Raw genomic sequence first — 19,862 nt, forward strand, 5'->3', positions numbered from 1 at the left:
GCGAGGAATGATCCCATGAACCATGAGATCATGACCTGAGTCAAAACCAAACTTGGGTGCTAAACTGACTAAGCTACCGAGGCACCCTTTGTAAAGGTTTTATTAGGTAAAAGGCAATGCGGATTCACTACTCTTAAATATTCCTTTTTTACATTTTTAAATGACTGAAAACTACAAGAAAAATCTAGGAAATTAGTTATTGAAGGATATGGAAATGATGGCTTTGATATGACTAAATCAGAGAAGTTTCTATATTTAAAAATCCTTTCTAAGAAACAGGAAATAAGAAAGCCATGTACCACATCTGCTGTTGTTTATGAATAAAATAGGTAACATTGGGTATTGTTCAAAAATTGATTCCACAAATACTACTTTGAAACGTTTTGCCTCTGATAACTAAGAACAGGGTTAGTTAGGGGCTCCTGGGAGGCTCGGTTGGTTAAGCGTCTAACTCTAGATTTTGGCTCAGGTCATGATCTCACAGTTTCGTGAGTTTGAGCCCCACATCAGGCTCTGCACTGACAGTGGAGGCTACCTGGGGTTCTCTCTCTCTGCCCCTCCTCTGCTCACGCTGTCTCTGTCTCTCTCAAAATAAATATGTATCTGAAATATTTCTAGATAAGTGGTTCTCAAAAATCATTTTACAGATAGGTATAGTTTGATATGTTATGAAATGAGAAAGAAATTTGAAGCTTCTTTAATTTTAGAATTTCAGAATTTTAATTTTTCTAGAATTTTAATTACTAAATTAACATATCTATATTTTATTTGTAAGATAAATAGGTGGCAAGCCTAGGTTGTTTTTCTCTGAATTTTACTGTCTGTGAACAAAAATCCTGAAAGTTGGAAACTACTGATTTATGTAAATACAAGATGGTGTATTTACATGAATAAATGACTCTAAAATACATGAGTGAATGACTCTGTGTTTAAGGAATAAAAGTTTGGTTTCCTTCTGTTTTAAACCATTTGGTAAGGATGTATTCAGGTCAGGTTGTATTCCCTGTGTGTAACTATGAAGACTAAAAAGCCAAGAAGAAATCTCTCTATAGTTTTTTATCCTAGTGACTTAACTGGGTCTAAGTGTTAGTCTATAGAGGAACTCCACGCAGACCATGTGAAGCCTGCTTGGGATTCTCAATCCCTCTTTCTCTGCTGTTCTCTCACTTGTGTGCATGTGCTCTCTCTCAAAAATAAATAAACATTAAAAAAAGAAAAGAATTACACAGTACAACCTCAATGACTAAAACAATCAGAACAACGACAAGAAAGCAGACTTACATTTCAGCAATTGAGGATAGGGCAATGGTGAAAAAAATAATGAATCTAGTCACAGTTAAAGATGAACAGTGACTTTCATATAATCATGAAATCAATTATCACTAATATAGTAGCTATTATTTAATCCCATAAGCGTTTGGGTGTTGAGTGTAATGAAAACAAAAATTCCCTCCAGTTCAAACCATTTTTATAAAGATTTCCCCTTACTTGTGGTGGCTTTATTAGATGAAATAGCCTTCTCTAGCTGGAAAATAGCATTCCTCTCATCTTCACTGCTAATAGGAACCTGCTCTGGTTTCCTTGCAGTCTCATCTGTTTGAACAACCTTTAAATACATGGACAAACATTATCATTAATGTTATTATATCCTATATCTAAGTTTGATTACCAGATCTGTTTTACTAAATAAGTCACATGGAGAAGATATTCCCTCTATATAGTTTAGTCACATTATTATTATGGTCCAATGTATTTTACACCTTCCATTAGTAATATTATGTTATTTATGTATTTGTTTTTTTTTTCTATCTCCTCACACTGACATGTAAACCTTTAGAACAGGGATTTTTATCTTGTTCACGGAGAGAACTTCAAAATATCTAATACAAATTTGCTTGTGTTAAAATATTTACTGAATAGCTTATAAGATCTGAGCTTATATGGATCCCTTTTAAAATTCCACAGTAAAATAAAGTTAATATTAATTAACAATCTGTGATTCTGACAAATCTAACCGAAACCAAATTGCATAATTCTAACTAGTGCAGAGCAGTTAATCTGTCTCTAAAGAAACCCATAAAATATATAAGATGGGCCTCCTTTAAATATTTATTGATTGCTGACAAGGAATTTCTTTCCTAAAGAATGTCCTAAAGAAGTTCTTTCCTAAAGAATTCTTCATATAGATGCATGCTCAGAGCAGCACTTCTAAGTCATTTATCTTCAAGAACTTACTTATTAGACATTCCACAAGGGCAGTCAAGTTCGTGTTTTCAAACCAAAAAACCATCTACATCATCACTAATTAAAAATACTATTTCTCTGTATTTTATACATTCAACGTGTGCCTTTACAGATTAAATATTGTTATAAGTATTTAAGAAATATTAAAGAGTTAAGGAGGCAGAAACTTTTATTTGCCAGAGTGTCCAGTTGATATTTTTGGTATCTGTTAACTAGAAGTCCCAGACTCCGAAGCTTCAGTGTGAGTTGCTTCAAGTTGTGAAAAGCTCATTAATTCATGTTAAAACTGAAACTGTAGCTAAATTGCTTAGGAAAATTTATTACGCCAAAACTCTGATATAGAAAGAAGCAACTGAAGCCACAAAACACTGAAGAGCTTTAAAGACCAGAAAAGTTATTGACAGAGTTCTTTTGGCTTCTGTCTAGCAGTTCTGTCCATTAGGAATATCGGCTAGGAACCTATTTCTTTAAAAAAATTTTTTTTTTAATTTGAATATAGGCGACACACAATGTCACATTACTTTCAGGTGTACAATACAGTGATTCAACTTTTCTATAAATTATGCTGTGCTCACAAGTGTTGCTACCATCTGTCACAACAGAATGCTATTATACTATCATGGACTATCTTTCCTATGCTGTACCTTTTATTTCTTTGACTTATTCATTCCATAACCAGAAACTTCTTTATATAGGCATTCTATTTGCCTCTCTGTTCTTTTATTCTTGATAAACTACAAGTCATGAACATTTCATTCAGCAAACCCATTTACTGTACAGAATCAAATAGCTCCAACTTTTCCTTTTCTCTAAAATAAAAATGCAGACTAGAAGACTGCACACACCATTTCTTACTTGAAATTTATGGGGAGGCAATCATGATTCCATTATTTTCCAATATTGCTAGAGAGTAAGAGGAACAAAGGACTGTTTTGTGGATGACTTTTAGAGTGTATAAAAAAAGGCATACAATGGCCATGTGAAAAATACTTAGGCAGCTAAATGCCTTTTTTTCCAGCCACATTTAGTGTAATACATTACGTGGATTAACATGAAGTGGATCCTCAGCGCTGTCTCAACATTCTATTACATCTTCTAGTAAGTGACTTTCACATTCCCCTGAACAATTATTTCACACCTTTTTTCTTCTGCTCAAACTTCCTTAAACAACTTCTCCTTATCTGGAGCTATTAACTGTGTTTCTTTTTTCAACTAAGAAAATAAACAATCTTTTTTTTCTCTTATGATCTAATTCCAGTCCCTTTCAAACCCTGTCAGGACTACTACAAAATATACCTTATCATATCTTATCGTAATTTACCTTGTTGCTGACTACTTCATTCAAACCACCATCATCTTTTGCCTATATCCTCCTAATAGCTTTTCATGCTTCCGTTCTCATGTCCCACATAATCATTCTTAACACAACAGCCAGAGTCAGCCTTTTAAATATGAGCCAGATTGTGTCCTCTGTTTAAAATCCTCCACTAGCTTATCTCCTAATAAATTACAAAGTATTTATCATAACCCCAAGGATCTTTCCTATCTCACTGTCTACCATTCTTCTTGAATATTCTCCTTCAGAAAAATCCTGGCCTTCAAATCTTTCAAGGCCTTTCTCTGAACTTGTTCCTGCTTGTGTGCGTTATTCTTTCACCACATAATACCACGGCTCACTCCAGTGCTTCTTCAAGTTTCTGCCCAAATATTACTGTATCACAGAAGCTTTCCCCTTTTATCCCATAGAAAATGACACCAGTTCCATCATCCTTTATTTCTTTGTTTTAGTTTTGGTTCTTAGCACTAAGCCCTATAGTAATATTATAGTATAGTCTGTCTCTGGTCCATTAGACACTATAACTTCCACAACAGGAAGAATTTTGTTTTGTTTACTAAGGGATTTTCCAGGTTGACAATGGGACTTGACACTAGTAAAATTTCAGTAACTATTTGCTGAGTGAATAAATTTCTAAACATACCTTGTTGGAAGGTTTGAATTCTTGAATCTTTACTTCAGAAAGAATATTCAAGAGGGCATCTGCTGATAAGTCCTGTTTTTTTAAAAAATAATTTTATCAACAAACATTTTAAAAAATCCTGAATTCTAAAACATTCTGGACTAACAAGGTCCTTTATCACACTAAAATATTTGAATAAATTATCATCTGACTATTTAGACCACATCCATTTGTGACATTTACCTTTATTCTCTAGAAATATCATCCATAAAGGCTGGGGGGGGGGCAGTAGTGGTATGTGTGAAAAATTACTATGTGTCAACAAACCTGAAATCTTAGTTCTTTCCATTCATTTTTAAAAAGGTAATTTTAGGACTGGTTGTATCAGACTGAGTGTTCTGAGATCAGAGACTATCTCACCATTGTTTTATAAAGTTCCCTGCACAAAGTTATACTCAATAAATGTGGACTCAAGAAAAGAAATAAATGAATGGAATTCATACCTTTGGAAGCAGAAAAATATTTAAATGGTTCAAGATGAATGTAGGTGATGCAATTAGCTAGTAGGTCATCTAATTTTTACCTGGTTTTGTATCACCTGCTAGAGCTTGAAGGTAATCTTACCTCTTCTGTAAATGGAATGCAATAGACTGCAGCATACAGTTTTGCAGCATTCAGAAGAAAACTGAAGTGCCTTTTGAAATAAAAAAAATAAAGCAAAAAAGCAAAAAGTATGAATGCACAGTTTTAAAGATGTTTAATTCATCAAAAACTATAGCCTTTTGAAATGTGGAAGAAAATAATCATAGAACTTTTGTTACAGGAATATTTAAGTTAGGCAATGAAGTCCTAGTCTAGACCAAAGCATTTCAGAAGCTGTAAGAAATATTAGATATTTATCCTCATAAGTAGTAATATTCAGGAAAGGAGTGGCAAAAAGTAGAAAAATTAGACTAGTGAAAAAAAATTCATTTAATTCATAAAAAATTAGAAATTTGGTTTTAAAGAGCATACACTAAGTTCAGATTAAGCAGATGAGTTTGTTTAAAAACAAAAATATGTTTTACAGAGAAGCAGTCAGGATAAAGTGACTAAAAGCCCAACATAAGCACCAGATGAAAAAATTAAATGGAGTTAAAAGGAAGGTTAACAAGCTCAAAGTTTAACATGTAACTGAAGTTTTTAAAATACTGGCTTCATATAATAGGAAAATATTTGTTGTCATTTCTTGTTTTTTTTCTTATGGAAAAAAAAGAGAGGTAGCACTCAGGGTCCACTTTAGAGAAGATAAAAATAATGAGTTATTTTACCATGTAAATAAACAGATTCACATATGTGTGAGGAGAAGGATTGTGGCTGGCTTTGTTGGACAGACTAACATGCTAATTCTTAGATCAACAGGGATGCACTAATTTAACACTTAGAGACCCTGAGGTTTTCACCCTGCCATGTAAACCTATACACAGTCAAGAAATTTACAATGAAGGATGGATATAAAACTAGATATAAATACTTACAAAGGTTCATTTAAATCAAACTTTATTGGAGATGGAGGCCTCTTTGGTGACTGCCAAAACAAGCCTAAAAAAAGGACAAAATATTATTTTCATTGTATATATCCAGTAATAAATTATATTATATTAATCATTCTTCTCAACACTTGGTTACACTTACTGCCATCTTTTAATCGTGTGTCTAGAGGAAAGCAGTGAAGAAGCTGAAGAGCCTAAAGAAAAAAATAAAATAAAATCATTACTTAATCTGAGTTAAAAAAAAATCTAAATGCATAAAAAGAGATACAGTGAAGTTTCCAGCCACTCTTATACTCCCTCTGTCCATTCTCCTGTTACTGCCTCCTATACCTGGAATAACTTCTATTGCTACTTTTTATCAACACTTATAGTTTCTTTATTTGCATCCGCAGCAAACATGAAAATACATTTTTTTTTAAAGTAGGCTTCATGCACGTGCAAAGCCCAACTTGGGACTTTAATTCATGACCCTGACATCAAGACTTGAGCAAAGATCAAGAGTCTGACGCTTAATTGACTGAGCTACTCAGGTACCTGTAATTTATCACTTTTCACACAAAATGTGGCATATTTTACATACCATTCTGCTCTTTTCAAATAGCTAATTCTTAAAACAAAAATGAAACTGGTAAAAATATACAGTATTTTGTATTTAGAAGTGATAAATGATATTTGAGATTTGCTTCAAAACTATCAGGGATGGTATATAGATGAAAGGAGAACATCTACAAGTTGATACAAAATTAACAAAACTTGGTAAACCTGGGTGACAGACTTATGGAGATTACATGGGGATTACATTTTATGTATAAGATTACAGACTTATATTAATTTTTCTACTTCTACAGTTGAATTTTTCTGTGAAAAAGTTTTTAAAAGTATAAAAGATAAGGACTTAAAAGAGTTCTTCAGATTTTGAGATAAGAGATCACTGATAATAATGGTAAAAATAATTTGAATAGAAGTGGGGAAAGAAGACACATTAACACAACAGTAATTACAAGACCACTTTTCTTAGCAGAGCAAAGAAGGAAGCAAAAAGCAAGGATAAGTCTAATCAAAAGACTTTTTAAAAAAGATGAACTTACTTTATATTCTAATAGGTTAAGAGCCTGAAGAGAGGAAGAGACTCAGGAGAGAGTGCAGGACACATTCTAGCAAGTGCAAGTAATAGGGGATAGGAATAACAGCTAATATTTAGTGAGCATTTCTGGGCTAGGTTCTACTCAAAACGCTTGGCATGTATTAACCCATTTGATCCTCATACTATAATTTAATTATATAACAATATTCCCATTTTACAAATGAGGAAACAGACACAAAAGAGATATAAAATGTGATTTTGAATATTGGTGGGAAAGGCCAAATTTAACACAATTTCTTTTTTTAAATTTTTTTAACGTTTTTAAAAATTTATTTCTGAGACAGAGAGAGACAGTGTGAGCAGGGGAAGAGTCAGAGAGAGAGGGAGACACAGAATCTGAAACAGGATCCAGGCTATGAGCTAGCTGTCAGCACAGAGCCCGACATGGGGCTTGAACCCACAAACCGTGAGATCATGACCTGAGTCAAAGTCGGCCGCCCAACCGACTGAGCCACCCAGGTGCCCCTACACAATTTCTGACTGAATCTATTTTCTCAATTTTTTGCTTTATTGTGAACAATAAAATTCTTTTACACTACTGGTGAAATGTATGCCTTACTCTCTAGAAAGGACCCATTATCTGAAACCCAATACTGCACAGAGAAGGATAAGGATCGGTTATATGTGTAACCAATGGATGGAGTTTCAATGTATTCTTTTAACACTCAAAGAGAAATTAGTTCTGAGCCCTGCACTTGTTTGCACTTAACTTACTACTTATTTTTGAAAAAGCTCCTGAAAGAAAGAGTAGATGTTTTGGTCCAAAGAAATTAATTCAGTAGCAATTAAATGAACCAAGGTCATAGCTCTTCTTAATGTTTTATAATGCATACCTACCTTATGGTTAAAATATTTTTCAAACTTTAATCTTGCTAATTCTACACACTGGGACCAATTTCTAGGTCTTCTGCTAAGTAACTTAATAACTTGAAAACAGCCTTCTAAACTGTGTCCAGCTTGTATCTTCTAGAATGAGAGGGAAAAAAAAAAAAGGCAAAATAAGTACATCTCCAAGTAAACACACATACACACCCATTTCTGGGAAGTATTAGCCCAAGTTTGAAGTATCAGCCATGTGACTTATGATTTTAAGTTTTTCACCGTGAGCTCCTTGTCCCTGCCTTTTTCTTCTCCATCTTTCTCTCCTTTTTTGGAGGGGGAATGGGAAAAGACATTACATGAAATTTCAACTGTAAAGTTTCTTATCTGACAAGTTAACCTCATTTCCTGCTACCTGTAAATTATTAGTACTGCATATGTACTTAACATAAGAAGTGCTACAAGTAATATTTTACACTAAAAAGTTGGTTTGTTTAGTGTCGGAATAAAGAAAAGTAAGAAAATACCTTTATAAGTTGGCCTCATCATGAGAGTATTAACACTACCATCTATTCATAAAATTTTCAATAGGGCTCACCTTGGGTTTTTTCCAGTTTAACAAATTGTTTTATTATACAAAGCTATCATTATGACATCTTTCTTAGGTTGAATCATATGAATTGCTGTTCTGTGGGTCAAGCATGGTCAAATAATGGCAATTCCACAGAGTTCATACAAACTACAAAAAGAGGTCATTTGTGACTTGCTAATGTCAAGATTCCTCATGCACTTATGTACAATAATGATGTTATAATCTTTCTTTCAAGAGGCAAAATAAACTATTTGTAGGCAATATGCAAATAAGATTACACTGAGACAGTGTTGAGATTATATTAAAATGTATTTTTACCTGTAAAACTTCTTCTGCAGATAGATAGGTTTGCCAAAATTTGTTAAATAATGAAGGCTTATGGGAAAAGGAACTTTCAAACTGTAAGGGGAAAAAAAAAGAAAAGTTAAATATTGGATATATCTTCTTTTCACTTCAAAGAAAAATTTCTTGGAAAAAAAAAGATCTTTATCACCTTATCTCTTGCCCACTGTATGGTGTGTTCAATAGCAGCTGGAAAGGACTTTAGAGTACAAAATGGTATTTCCTCTTCTGGGGGATCCCGCTAATTTATAAATATGACAACAGATAAGAAAGGCAACAACAATTTTTATTGATTAAATTTACTTGAGTATTTTAAGACCATTAAAAATTAAAAAGAAATAATAAAATGAATCCAACATCCTCATAGGATGGAAAAGTGGATTCTTTTGACACTTAACTCATTTGTTAATAGTAACATAACAAAAAGAATGAATCTATTATAACTTAATATCTGTGTACTTATTTGGTGCCATGTAATACTACCTACAGGCAGACTCCCACATATAATTTTTTTCTCCAAGAATCAAGGTGACATTGAAAACTTTACAATATTCCCTACTTTAAAAAGTAATTCAAGAATTCCCAAAAACGGTGCTCAGCATACCATGTGTTTCTTTCTCCATGGAGAAAAAAATTTAGGAGCAGGGATCTTATGTCCTTGACGCTTGGTATAGCTCTTACAGAAAGTATGTATTAAACAAACAGCTATAAAAAAGAATTAAATCTTGCCATTTGCAACAACATGGATGAAGCTACAGAGTACTATGCTAAGTGAAATAAGTCAGAGAAAGACAAATACTGTAGGATTTCAATCATACATGGGATTTAAGAAATAAGACAAACAAGCAAAGGAGAAAAAGAAACAGATTCTTAACTACAGAGAACAAACTGATGGTTACGGGGTGAGGGGCGGGGATGGGGTTGGAATGGGTGATATAGGTGATGGGGATTAAAGAGTGAACTTGTGATGAGCACTGTATGGAATTTTTCAATCACTATATTGTTCACTGGAAATGAATATTACACTGTATGACAACTAACCGAAATTTAAACAAAAAAAATTTTAAAATAAAAATTAAAAAATACTTTTAGTAAAAAAAAGAAATGCCAAATGCCTATATTATCTCATATAAAAATACCACTGAAAAAATACCCACATTCTATTACTTGGTATATTTGGTTTAACCACTGTAAAATGACTCATTGGTCTCTTAGAGATTTATATTTTAGTTTGTTGATCTATGAAATATCATAAAATGTTTTATAAACCAAAGAGGGAAGCCAAAAGAGAAATCTGTTTTTTCTGGGTATTAAGTCAGAGAATATAGGAAAAGACTTGGGGAAAATGTGGTAGAATGACAGAGTCAAGGGAACTTTTAGAATTCTCTTGACTTTTCTACTTTGAAACTCTTCCAATATGACTTCAGCATATCATGATTTTCTCCAACTAATTTCCTTCAAATTAAACTTCTAAAGTTTGTCTACTATAATGTTTTTACTACATAAACTTCTGATTTCATGAGAGTAAATGGGAAAGCAAATTTTATAAATATTTAATAATTTTACTAAGCAAACATACCTATTAAATAAAGTGATATTTACACTTGTAAAAAATTTTTTTTCTTTCCATTTTACAACTTGTGTTGATATTTTTAAAAATCCTAAAGCCTAAATTATTTCCTAGGCCAGGGATTTTCAATTTTGGCAGTGAACCAAAATCACTTGCAGAAGTTTAAAAAAGTTACATCTCTATGTCTATGTATCTCTGTCTCTATCTCTATACATGTACTGGTTCTTCCTGTGGAGCAACGGAGTCTTCGTTTAAGATTTTGGGCAGGCCGCCAGTTCAAAGTTCAATTTGTGAGAAAAGCCATCAACCACTTCTGAGAAATAAAAGTAAACATAAGAGTAAGACAGTGGAAAGACAAGAAACAAATTTTTGAAAATTTAAAAAGGTTAAGTTCAGCTCTATTTTAAAAAATGCATACACACATATGCATGGAAATTATTGACAGATCGATTAATGGATAGGTTAGGGAAGCTCAATCAAATCTGCTGACTAATGAGAAAAAGATGAGATAAAAATTATGAGATACAAAGAAGAGACATTTATTGCAAAATTGGTTCACTTACGTGACTATTATAGGATTCAGTTAAATGAGGTACAATAACTTCAGTGTGTCCCTTAGTGCCCATTGTTCCAGAATCTAAGAGGGGTCGTAGATTTGCTAAGCAACGGCTATTTGAAAAGAGAATAGGTAATGAACACTTAAGTGAGAAGTAACAATGTAATTAGAGGCTATCTTACCACTTTCTGTTGGTCGTTTCACACATTGATCACTTCTTGAATGTATTATCTTAGGAAACAGATACATTACCACCAAACAACGTATTTATCATTTCCATCCCCCTCCTCCCACAAATTCTGTTGTCCAATCAGTAATTTTTGTTTCTTTTTCCTCCTCCTCCTAATACTAGATTTTGGGCTTCAACTTTTTTTTACTCTAGGTTAACTCTTTGCTAATGTATTGCCCTTTCTTGTCTGTATCTTCTTTGGTTATTTTCAAACTGTAAGTTCTGTCTTACTATATCTTCTCAATGTTCTCTTTATCCCAAACAATATTAACCTTTTTTTAAACTTATAGTACCTATTTTCTACACACTTTAATTTCTTAGAGTTTTTATTCTTCCTTCCTAGGTCCAAGACAATAAACTTCTAACTACACTCTAGACTGGCAAATTTTCCTCTGTTTAGTAAATCTGTTCAACTAAAACCCTAACATTATATAAAGTTATATAAAGATATAAGAAAAATTATGTAAGGTGTACACATGATATTTATTCATCTACTTATTTAACAACTATTTACTGAATGACATCATGTGTTGAGCACTGAGGATACAGTGATGGGAAAATAAATGGTCCCTTAATAAATGATTCAGTGAGGAATCAAATATTAATTAAATAAGTATATCAATAAAAATAAACACTATAAGGGAAAAAACCAAATGCTGTAAAGGATTACTGTAGGGGGATCTACAGAATTTAGTCACTAAAGAAAATCTGTTTGAATAAAGACAGTTAAGCCTAAAACTGAAATGATGTGAAAATGAACTAAAGTACTTTGGTAAATTTGGAGTCAGGAGTTTTAGAGCCCAATAAACAATTTCCTGAGTCTGAAGGAGAGTACGTACAAGTCTCTTGAGTGAAAAAGCATTGGATGCCTTAGAAAAACTCAAGGACGAAATGTACAGCTGGAAGAAGGGGAGCCAGCAAAGAATAGGTAAATTTTAAGCTGGAGTGGTAGACAAACAGCAGGCACTCTATAAACAACATTTAGGCCATGTTAAAGATTTTGTATTTTATCCTAGGTATAATGGGAAATCATAAAAAGGATTTGGATTCGAGGAAAACTAAAATAGAAACGTAAAGAATAATCAGAAAATTGGATAACTTTTCAAAATCTGGATATGGAAAAAAAGTGAAACAAAAGACAATTTTTATGAATCTGAATTTCAAGAACATACCTGTCTACATATCTCCTGGCTTCCACATTATCTAATGCTGTAATAATTATATCTTGTTTAGTATAGAACTCATCATTGTAAATAGCCTCTGTGGCTGGACATACTTTGTTCAAGTGTGCATCTATCTTTAATTGAGGATTTATTTTCAGGGTTGTGTCAGCAGCAGTATAGCTTTTAGGTTTCTAAACAAATAACAAATAAAAACAGAAGAAATAAATATTAAACAGAAAAGCTAAGCCATGACAGAACTTACATTTTTTACATGAGAGTAAAGTAATGAGACCAACTTTTCATTTGTAGTTTGTGGAAATTACAGTCATTGTAGTCACATTATATTTAATAATCTATATTAAATGTAATTAACATATTATTAATGGGCAGCTAAACAATTTCTATCTTATAGCTATTATTCTTTACAGTTCTTAAAATATCAGTTACTAAAAGTACATTTCCTCTGAGTATAAAGATTTAAACTGGTTAAGAGCCTAGAAAAAATAAGAACAATGAATTCACTAAAATATTAGAAATCTTTCCTAACTCTGCAGAAAATGAGCTCTCAGTGGTATGGGAAGTTAACACATTCATACCGAAATCATAAAAATACTACTATTTCTGGATGGAAATATTAAAGAAATTATATATATATCAGTTCTGTCAGAGTCCCCCTGACATGTTTTTACTTCTCAGTGCTGTTAAGCATATAGGGAAATTGCAAAGTTTGTCAGAATTCAGTAAAATAAGAATAAACAGGCCTTATTTATAGTTTTTCTGTAAGTAAAATGCACAGAATAAATAATTTTGTGACATGTATTTTGTTCCGGATAGACCTTGTTAATTTTTTTTTTTTTTTGGTATTTTGATAGGTGAGGCAATTAGGTTAACTATGCCACCTGTTTTAGTTATTACTTTTCTGTTCATGACATTTCTTGGTTTACCAAGATTATAATGGGCTGTTGGAACAATAAATTGCAAAAACATTTCTAAAGTAATAGCAAATATGCTTGACTGACTAAAGCATTTCTTTTCTTGACTTATACATTTTGATATCTATAAAAAAGACTGGAAACCAGGAGTATTTTATAATAAGGACGTTAATTAAATAGTCAAGCAAGATCAAAGAGCAAAAAATTCTAAGTGCTAACTTTACCTATTTGGTAATAAAGGCTCCTCTTCCCTCCAAAAAAGAATGCCAAATGTGTGATCTATTAAAACTTTAAATTAGGAAATCTGTCTCTGCATTCTTACTTTCTAATATTAAATATGTAGATACACCTTGATTATAAAATGAAAAAACTACTGCCCATGATTTATGATTTAGATCTTATATCCAAAATTAATGTAAAACCCAATTTTTTCATTAAAAAATAATTTTATATTTTTCCCAAATGTTATTCCCATTGTTTGATAATTTGAAAAATTCTAGTAAAATAAAAACACATTAGGTTTGCTCAAGTGCCATTTTCAATTTATTAAAAAAACCTCTGTTCTTTTTTGTGGAACACAACAGATGATTTAAATTTAAAACAGTAGCAACAAACCTGTATGTGGTGAGGACGAAACAGGAACTGTCTATTCAAGTTGGATTTTTCTATCAAGTCAGGATCTGTAACTGTAACCTAATATCAAGAAGAGAAAAAACTGAAATTATGTAAGAGAAAAATTTAAATTGATTTTGATTTTCTCAGAAAGACTAAAACAATTTCTCCAAATTATGCTAAATTATTTTAGCTAGTAGAAGTTTTAAGAATACAAATACTCCAATGGTTACTAACATTTAATGTTTTTATGCTATCTTTAACTGTAGTTAATGTTTAGCACAGGAACATGTTAAATAAGACAGCTGAAACTGATGGCAATTCGTGTTCAAACATTTTTTCTAATTATTGGTAACAAAACAGAGGCTAAAACATCACCATTACATTTTAGAAACATGTAATGGATTAGCCATAGAGGAGTTAGTTAAACATACTTGTTTTCAATTGCAACACATTTGGAAAGGAATGCTTACGTGTTCCAATTTGAAAAGAACTCTTGCTAAAACAGAGGTCTACAAATTACAGCACAGGCAGGCTGCCTATTTTTGTAAATAAATTTTGGTAGGAATACTGTCATGCATTTGTTTGAAGTATTGTCTTTGGCTGTTTTCATGCTATAACTGCAGAGCTGAGTAGCTGTGACAGAGACCCTTGGTTCACAAGTCTAAAACAGCTGCAATCTGGTCCTTTAAGAAAAAGTTTGCGGACATTTCAAGGGATAAGTTAAAAAAAAAAAAAGCAACTCAGAAGATAATCAGAAAAGAATTCATAATGCATTTGTCACTTAAGTTAGCACTATACATGATCTGACTAGGAGCAGTATTTCTCCAGTGTGTTTGAGAGGTTCACAAACACATTCACTTTCTTTTAGCTGGTATTTCCCAAATATGTGGTTTTTGAGGGGTTGTTTTCAACATTTCTATATGTGTTAAAGGTCTGTCTTTTTAAAGTTTATTTATTTTGAGAGTGTGTGTGCAGGCATGCACAAGTGGGGGGAGGAGCGAGATGGGGGGTACAGAAGATCCAAAGCCAGCTCTGCCCTGACAACAAAGAGCCCCACGTGGGCTTGAACTCATGAACCATGAGATCATGCCCTGAGCAGAAGTCAGATATAGTAAGATGCTCAACCAACTGAGCCACCCATGTGTCCCACGGTATCTCTTTTAAATAAGAAAAAAGGCACCAAAAAGAAAATGTCTTTTAACAGTAAGTTTAGTCCATATCTAATTATTATTACTAATACAAGTCTTTTTTTCCTACCTCCCCACCCATCTTTTTATCCATTCTCATTTTTTTTTCTGTCTTAAGTTTTCTTAATTCCAATCCCCCTCATTCCTCACTGAATTGGTTTGGAAGTTAAACATCTGTTTTTATTTGGTTACACACCAAATTTTCACATGCACATGTGACTTAAGATCTAAAATTAAGGACAATCTCTATCTTCCTCCTGAACAATCAGAGGATATTTAGTCTCTCTTCTACATTCCTTATTAATGGATAGTATTTTACTTATTTTTTAATCATCTTATCCCCAAAGTTCATATTTTAATTAAAGATTAAAAAAGACCCAACGCTTATTTAAATCTAAGAAGGCTGATAAATGCCTCCTGCTATCTAATAGTTCTTTCAATGAGAACCAATTAAGTGATAATCTTTCACCATTTCACTTGTCAGTTATCTTTACTTCTCTTGAAAGATAATTTAGCTGGGGATAGAAACCTAGGTTGATTTTCCCTTATATTATGAAGATAACTTTCCTATCTTCAGGTGTACATTTATTGCTGATGAAAAATCTATTAGTTAATCTTTTTATTTTTACCTTTGATTTGTTGACTAGTTTACCTTTTCAATCTCAACACACCTGTTTCTAACTCTGGAAACTTTTGTCATTGTCCTTGGAATATATTGCTTCTTCATCATCTTTACTCTCTCTGAAAATTCCACTATACTTATATTGGACCATGCAAATCCATCTTCTTTCATTAAAAAAAAAAAAGGTATCTTTCTGCACTACATTCTGGGTATTTATCTTCTTTCATCAATTCTCACTTCAGCTATATATGAATTTTAAGTTCACTTGACTATACAGAAATTCGTATGTGGCTTTTTGTAAAACTTGTAGTGCTTTCCCCCCCTCACGTTTCTATTTCTCTCTCTCTCTTTTCTAACCTTTGGTCATTTCAAACTTTAAAGTTTGTTTTTTCTATTATTATTATATTTTTAATTCATTTTTTTAGAGAGAGAGAGAATCTCAATCTCCACGCTGTCAGCACAGAGCCTAACACAGGACCTGAACTCACAAACTGTGTGTTCATGATCTGAGCTAAAATCAAGAGCTGGATGCTTGACTGACTGAGCCACCCAGGCACCCCTGTTTGTTCTATTATTTGTAGCACTCCTGATACCCATAGTTCTTAGCTAATCTTCTATTTTCATTGGCTGATTATTCTTCCAAGTGGTACCTTTTCTCTAGTGGATTTTCATTTTTTATTGTGAATTGGCTTGAATGGATGTTTATTTTTCTGCAAAGTTCTATGTACTCTCAGTGTTAAAGTATCACCATGATGCAGTTTTGCATTCATTTTAGTGAGAGTTCGGGAGATTTCAATGGTCTTATTTGTTATATTTATCTCTCTGCTTAAAGTTTTTTCTTTTAATCTTCTTAAAAAAATAAATATCTATTTGTATTGAGAGAGAAAGTGTGCGTGCATGAGCAGGGGAGCAACAGAGAGGGAAAGAAAGAATCCCAAGGAGGCTCAGCACAGAGCCCAATGCAGGCATTGATCTCATGAACCATGACATCATGACCTGAGCCAAAAGCAAGAGTCAGATGCTTAACTGACTGAGCCACGCAGGCACACCTCAACTTGAATAGATTTTTACATAATGTTGGGATTCCACACCCCAGTGTGGTATGTGCTTTTAGTTAACATTTTCTCACAAGTTACTTCTCTTTCTATTTAAAGTTTTGGACATATCCAAGATAGAAATACTTATGAATAATCACAGGTTTAGCTCAGGAATTAACTTGTCTCTTGGTTCCTGGGGACTTCTCTTTCCTTCTTCCTAGTTTGGTTACATCTATAAACACTCTTTGTTATCTTAAGTCAGTAGGTTTGTGACTACAATTCTTTTCCTGACTTTTATATGTTGATATGCACTATGCATTACAAATTTCCAAGAAGTTAAGGTATTCAGGTGATTCCAAACTTAGGTAACTAAGATTTTTTTTTTTAAGAAATCTCTTTTAAAGAATAGTGGTTTGTGAAACACAATTTAGGAAATGCTAAGCAGGAATAAAATTATATGTAAAAACATCTGTCTATAATTGTGATAGTAATAAATGTCTTTTTTAAATGAAATATTAAGCTAGGCTTTATAAATTATAAAATGTGAACTAGTATATACATTTTAGTCAGTCATTTTGATCAATCTATGAAATCACTACTCTGGGAAGCAAGTTTATTATCTTAAAGGCAAAACAAAATCAGTGACATATATTCTTATTTAAATATAAGACACGGTTACCCAATTAACTCACATTTAACATCTTAAGAATTTAAATTGTACACCAAAGTTTTTTATTATTCCCTCTCCTTTTGATACTCACTAATTGAAACTATCCCTGAGAACTCTGCCACTTTCTAACGTTAGCTTCTCCTACCTTAAAGATTTATCTAATAACGAATAAGAAATACTAATAGAAATAATAACAATTCTAATGTGCTTTATGGTTTGCAGAGCCCTTTCACATTTGATCTTTACAATTACATAATGAGCTAGGAAGTACAGATATCAGTTTCATATCATTTCTTTCATAGAGAAAGAAATTGAAGAACAGAGCATTAGAAGTTGCCACAAAGTCACAGAACTATGAAAAGTGGTCAGACCAGAATCAGAATCTTCCAATTTCTAGCTTAATTTTTTCTTCTCAGAAATCAGTATTTTAGCTCTACGCAGTCAAAACATTTCAAAAATGGGCAGCAAAAGAAATATAAAATTTTAACTCTCAAGGATTTATGTCTTTTTGTTTAAATGTCTATTTCTGAGAGAGAGTGGGGGAGGGGCAGAGACAGAGGGAGACAGAGGATCTGAAGTAGACTCTGAGCTGACAGCAGAGAGCCTGATGCAGGACCAAACTCAAGAACCATGAGATTATGACACAAGCCAAAGTTGGACACATTTAACTGACTGAGCCACCCAGGCGCCCCTCAAGGCTTTATGTCTTACCATTCCTTTTTCTTTGCCCGTACCAACACCAAGTAAAGCAAAATTTTTTAACATTTCACAGCCTATGGCTCCACATCCTACCTAAGGAGAAGAAAAATGAAATATAATATCAGATTAAATACAATCAAAACTAACTAAAGAGAAATTTCATCTTAAACTTATTTCAAATGACAATTTATAATATATACATACTTTTTTCTTTCATAGTTTATTGTCATGTTGGATTCCATATAACACCCAGTGCTCATCCCCACTAGTGCCCTCCTCCATGCCCATCACCCCTGTTCCCCTCTCCCCCCCATCAGCCCTCAGTTTGTTCTCAGTATTCAAGAGTCTCTCATGGTTTGCCTCCCTCCCTCTCCCCAACTATTTTTCCCCTTCTTCTCCCCCATGGTCCTCCGTTAAGTTTCTCCTAATCCTTCTATAAGTGGAAGCAATATATATACATACTTTTAAAAATAACTTGAACATCTGTAACTCATTTTACTTTAAAATACTTAACTAATTTATGATACAATTTTAACTATTACAGGTAAAAATATATGTAAATCAAGTAAGGAAAAGCATAACATTTACAATTCCTTTAAACAGAAGACATTCCAACAAAAGTCAACAATTGAGCTCATTATTTATATGAGACAGAAACAAACACCACAAAACGTCAGTGCAGCATTTTAATGAAAAAGATTTCTTATTTATAGATAACTGTCAAAACTCATTTGATGGAGATACCTATTCTAAGACATTCTACATGTATGTAAAAGCTTAGCAATAGCTGCTGATATTGAAAACATTTTAAAAAACTATTACTAAAAATTAGAAGTATTTTTAGAACTGACTAAAATATAATAATTAAAAAACCCATAAATGGCAAGAAAACGAGGGTTTTTTTTGGTATTGGGGAGAGATATCCTGCCAATGCACTAAGATATTTAAGAAAGACAGATTTTACTTACATTTTCTTTCATGTGGTAAGGAAAAATTTTAAAAATGGAAAAATACACCAAACATAATTTTTAATGTATTTCTAGAAAATCATTTCAAACTATCATACTCATATTTTAATTTTAAATGTATTGTTTTTATACTAGGGACTGGCAAATATTTTTTGTAAAGGGCCAGATAGTAAATATTTTCTGTTCTGTAGGCTGTATAGTATAAAAGCCACAGGTAATACCTAAATGAATGGGCTTGGCTGTGTTCCAATGAAACTTTACTTACAAAAATAGGCAGCAGCAATACACTGGATTTTCTTTAGACCATACAAATCTTTCACCTTTTACAAAGATAGGCAGCAAGATTTGGCCTGTGGGCCATACTTGGCAAACTCCTGTCTTAAATTTTTACTGAATGTCTACTCTGTTAGGAATTGTACTCATACAGACTCAAATTTGCTTTAATAAATTAATTTGATGATATGCAATAACAATTTGACTGTACTACTTCCTCTCATTATTATTTATACTTACCAAGAAGATATTCAACTTTTGTAGCTTCTGACACAAAGTGTCTCCAATGCAAGCTCGTAGGGCATCATATCTATCTCCTCTGTAGAAAATAACACATATCAAAAATGAGAAAGGCATAAAAACATCATTTAGTTTCACTATTGTTAATACCAGTTTAATGTACTTTAAATAGAACATTCAAGAGTTCCTGCCAATCTAAAGGAAAATAGTCTTATTTCAAAGAGAAAAAAAATCCATTAAGCAATCAGTTTTTTCTTTTTCCATTTGATTTAATATCCTATGTCCAAATGACTGATGTAAAGCTGACTTCAGTTTACCCAGAAAAGACAGTTTTCCAAGGTAGGAATTTTTAATAAAGGTTCCTAGAGAAGCTTATGGAGGGGCTTTGGAGTTGTTAACACATTTAAATTGAAGGCAGAGCTTTGGATTATGTGAAGTTGAGGGAGAATGAATCCATAAGCTTTTACCAG

The 19,862-nt window shown here is 32.6% G+C and overlaps 1 protein-coding gene across 1 annotated transcript in view; it reads right to left on the reverse strand.

The window, feature by feature from the left end:
* Positions 1-19,862, reverse strand: part of UBA6 (ubiquitin like modifier activating enzyme 6) — an 81,384-nt gene that overhangs the window by 8,620 nt on the left and 52,902 nt on the right. The window contains exons 16-28 of the mRNA XM_077750012.1: positions 19,393-19,471; positions 17,924-18,004; positions 13,697-13,774; positions 12,159-12,340; positions 10,765-10,870; positions 8,783-8,872; positions 8,608-8,688; positions 7,716-7,844; positions 5,877-5,928; positions 5,720-5,783; positions 4,827-4,896; positions 4,224-4,295; positions 1,489-1,606 (exon numbers count right to left, since the gene is read on the reverse strand). Of these exons, the coding sequence (XP_077606138.1) occupies positions 1,489-1,606; positions 4,224-4,295; positions 4,827-4,896; positions 5,720-5,783; positions 5,877-5,928; positions 7,716-7,844; positions 8,608-8,688; positions 8,783-8,872; positions 10,765-10,870; positions 12,159-12,340; positions 13,697-13,774; positions 17,924-18,004; positions 19,393-19,471 (1,202 nt within the window). The remainder of the gene's footprint in view (positions 1-1,488; positions 1,607-4,223; positions 4,296-4,826; positions 4,897-5,719; positions 5,784-5,876; positions 5,929-7,715; positions 7,845-8,607; positions 8,689-8,782; positions 8,873-10,764; positions 10,871-12,158; positions 12,341-13,696; positions 13,775-17,923; positions 18,005-19,392; positions 19,472-19,862) is intronic.

The sequence above is a fragment of the Crocuta crocuta genome, unplaced genomic scaffold (assembly GCF_008692635.1).
Source record: "Crocuta crocuta isolate KB4526 unplaced genomic scaffold, BGI_CrCroc_1.0 scaffold1, whole genome shotgun sequence".
Classification (NCBI taxonomy): Eukaryota; Metazoa; Chordata; class Mammalia; order Carnivora; family Hyaenidae; genus Crocuta; species Crocuta crocuta.